The sequence below is a fragment of the Cibotium barometz genome, chromosome 20 (assembly GCF_041138505.1).
Source record: "Cibotium barometz isolate CiBa-2024 chromosome 20, ASM4113850v1, whole genome shotgun sequence".
Lineage (NCBI taxonomy): Eukaryota > Viridiplantae > Streptophyta > Polypodiopsida > Cyatheales > Cibotiaceae > Cibotium > Cibotium barometz.
Window position 1 is genome coordinate 28,824,725 of NC_141065.1, and position 3,125 is coordinate 28,827,849.

A 3,125-nucleotide genomic window follows, 5' to 3' on the forward strand; every position below is an offset into this window, starting at 1 on the left:
CAGAAGAAAAAGAGTACATTTGTCTATAATGCATTCAACAATATATGGGTGGATCTTGGAAAAGTAAAAATTGCAATGGTGCATATGTATAAAATCACTGTAGAAGAATGTGGTGGTGTGCTAAAGTTTGTGTTGAAGCTGGATGAGGCACAGATCCAAAAAGGACAAAATATAGAAAGAGTGAGCATATCTATCATGAACAGGGCAATCGAGTATAGCAATGGTAGAGGAGAGGAACCAGAACATAAAATCCAGTCGGAGATGGAGCTTTGGTGGGTTGGTACAGCTCAGATACCCACTGAAAATCATCAAACCCTCAAATGGTTATTCTCCCACACAGGTATCCCTAATATCATTCAATCCCAAAGTACTGGAGATATGTTGATAGTTGATGGAGTTGGCAATTTCAAAGTGGAATGGCATTTGGGTGCTGACTTGAAGACTATCAAATGTATGCTTGGAATATGCAACGGGGCTAATGCAAAGTATCCTTGCATTTATTGTATGGAAGGTATGGGATCAAACGAGTGGAGCAATTTTGCGACCAGCAAAAGGAGAGTCCCAATGAGAGACTCTATAGATCTGAGTAAGTTCAAGAATAAAGAAGACATTTGGGATCCCATTCTTCCTATCTCTCTTAAGAATGTTCACATATGCACTTTGCATGCAGAGATAAGAATAATTGACAAGCTTCTGAGATTGCATCTTGATTATGCATATTCTATTAAACCAACATCGTTGGCAGATCAATGTATTGATAAATGTGAAGCATTATTATCAAAAATGGGATTTCATAGGGGTTAGGTTCATTTAAGGAAAGATCCAACAGTTTCAGGGAAAACACGAGATGTCTTGGCAGATGTCTCCATGGGAGGTGCAAAAGCCAGAAGATTTTTAGGAAACCATAGTGAAAAACAAGTGAATATTACGTGGGATTGTTGGAAAGAATTGTGTGAGATCACGACAAATGTTGCTAGTACATCGCAGCCATCGCAGCCAACAAATCTTAGAATGGAGGTTTGGAAGCATCTTGACATCTTTTTAAATATTCTTAGACAACAGAAGACATCAGTTACATATGCGCAAGAGTACAAAATTTCTATTACAAATCTCATTCAAATAATCAAAGAAGCATGGGGAGAAAAAGATATCACATACTATTTGGTAAGACTCCTTTGTATTCATGATACACTCAATGGAATTGACATATGCTAATTTATTTATTTTTTGTTATGCAGCACATCCTCCATGTATATGGGCCATATTTTGTTGAGGAGCATGGACCCCTAAAAACATATAGTAACCAAGGGATGGAAAGGTCACGTTACCAGGCACGCACATCATTCTTTCGGAGCACAAGACGTGGTGGAGGGGCTACAAGAAGTAATGCTCTTGCAAAGTTATTCAACTGGTTTTTTAGAAGACAACTACAAAGAATGCAAAAAAATGACATTTCGAAAACATAACACTGTCAAAAAAGAGAACTGTTGTATTCATAACTTTGTACAAAAAGTTATCTATTTGTAATTCAGAGTATGTACAAAAAGTGTATTCCAAATTCTTCACATCATCATCCTTTGTTAGTGCTCCCCTGGAGCATAGAAATTTCCTTCTATTATAGCCACATAGTGTGTTTACATCGGTTTTATTTGTAGCTAGAGCATACGCAGAGTATGTCAAAAAATATCCTGAGGTGGAAAACCCAGGGCCATAAACAAAAATTCTAGTAGTGGCTGTCTTCTCAAGAAACATGATTTTGTTAGCATTGGCTTGTATAGTTGAGAGCCATACAGTCTGCAAGGAGATTTAATACAAAGTATAAGCCAATCTGCATCCTTGGGGAACTGGCTATGCAACACATGGAAAATATTCTCATCCATTTTGGACAAAAAGTGTCCAAGTGCAGACTGTGAAATTATTGTAAGTTAAAATAATATAATGTATGGATTCAAATTCATATTCACTTACCTTTTGATTTTCATCTTGTTCAAGTATATCTGATGTCCAGAGTGAGATTGAGGTTTCTTTGATGTCTTTAAGTTGGACATAATCACTCTGTTCCCTTCCAACATCGGCAATACCAAGTGAAGCTTGAAGCTAATAAAATTCATCATCGGAGATCAATGGTTCTGACTCCTGTGCTTTCTTAATACATAGTGATAAAGCATGAGTTGAGCCAATGAACTTGTCATCGGAAGTATACACATCTAAAGTAGCAAATTCATCATTATACTCATTCTCAATATCAATGAGCCCTTCAGCAGCTTCACAACCCTCTGCAATGATGGCAAGACAATAGTCCTCCCTCAAGTTAAATAGCTTTTGAATATCAGAAAGATGTAAATACTCCTTATCCTTGATAAGAAACTTGGCAATGAAGGAACAATATATTTATGCAATGGATCTCCAATTTCCTTGGGTGACTGAACAATTGTATGTGCCTTTAATTCTGTGATTTCAATATTCTTGGCAAGCCTCTCCTCCTCCTCAGGTCCAAGTTCCTCCTCTATATCATTTGCCTCTAAATCTCTGAGAAAGCAAAAGTTTAAAGAACCTTCAATCTCCTCAAGTTTCTCCTCTTCACCTCTAAGAGGATATTTGACAATGGAGAAAACTATAAAGGTAGCAGCTTTGACCATTCTCCTGCAACCTTTTGGATGAATGGAGCATTCTGCATTTTCTAATAAAAACCTTTGAAGTTTGTACATACTACACCTCTTTGTAAATGTCTATCTCTGGACAGAGGAGGTCCCAACAGAGACATGGACATAAACCTTGCCTTTAATCAAGATAGAAGGCCCTGTAGTTTCCTCAAATTCATCAAAGTCCTCCTTGATAAATGGCATGGCATGATTAATAATCATTGAGACATCAACTTCTGGATTGAAAATATTCTTCGTAAGTGAGAAGAAAGAGGCTTCAATTCCACTCTCAATAAGAAAATCCAACATTCTCTCTGTAGGAGACACCACTACTATCTCAAAAAGACCAGGAGCCTTGCGTGATGACTTAAACTTCTTTGATGCCATAGGACCTGCCTTTGGTGACTTTGTAAGCATTCCACGTGCTTCAGATACACTTAACTTTGATTGGGTATCTAGTGCACTAAGAGAAGGACTAGAGGA

The 3,125-nt window shown here is 37.5% G+C and overlaps 1 protein-coding gene across 1 annotated transcript; it reads left to right on the plus strand.

The window, feature by feature from the left end:
* Window positions 1-867: 867 nt before the first annotated feature.
* LOC147627756 (uncharacterized) lies at window positions 868-1,466 on the plus strand. The gene is made up of 2 exons (XM_086815053.1): window positions 868-1,164; window positions 1,239-1,466. The coding sequence occupies exons 1-2, from the start codon at window positions 868-870 to the stop codon at window positions 1,464-1,466; spliced, it is 525 nt and encodes a 174-aa protein (XP_086671179.1).
* The last annotated feature ends 1,659 nt before the right edge of the window (window positions 1,467-3,125 follow it).

Coding starts and splice junctions, on each gene's coding strand:
- LOC147627756 (XM_086815053.1), top strand. CDS start 868: ATGGGAGGTGCAAAAGCCAGAAGATTTTTAGGAAACCATAGTGAAAAA. Junction 1,165..1,238: donor AAGATATCACATACTATTTG/GTAAGACTCCTT, acceptor TTTGTTATGCAG/CACATCCTCCATGTATATGG.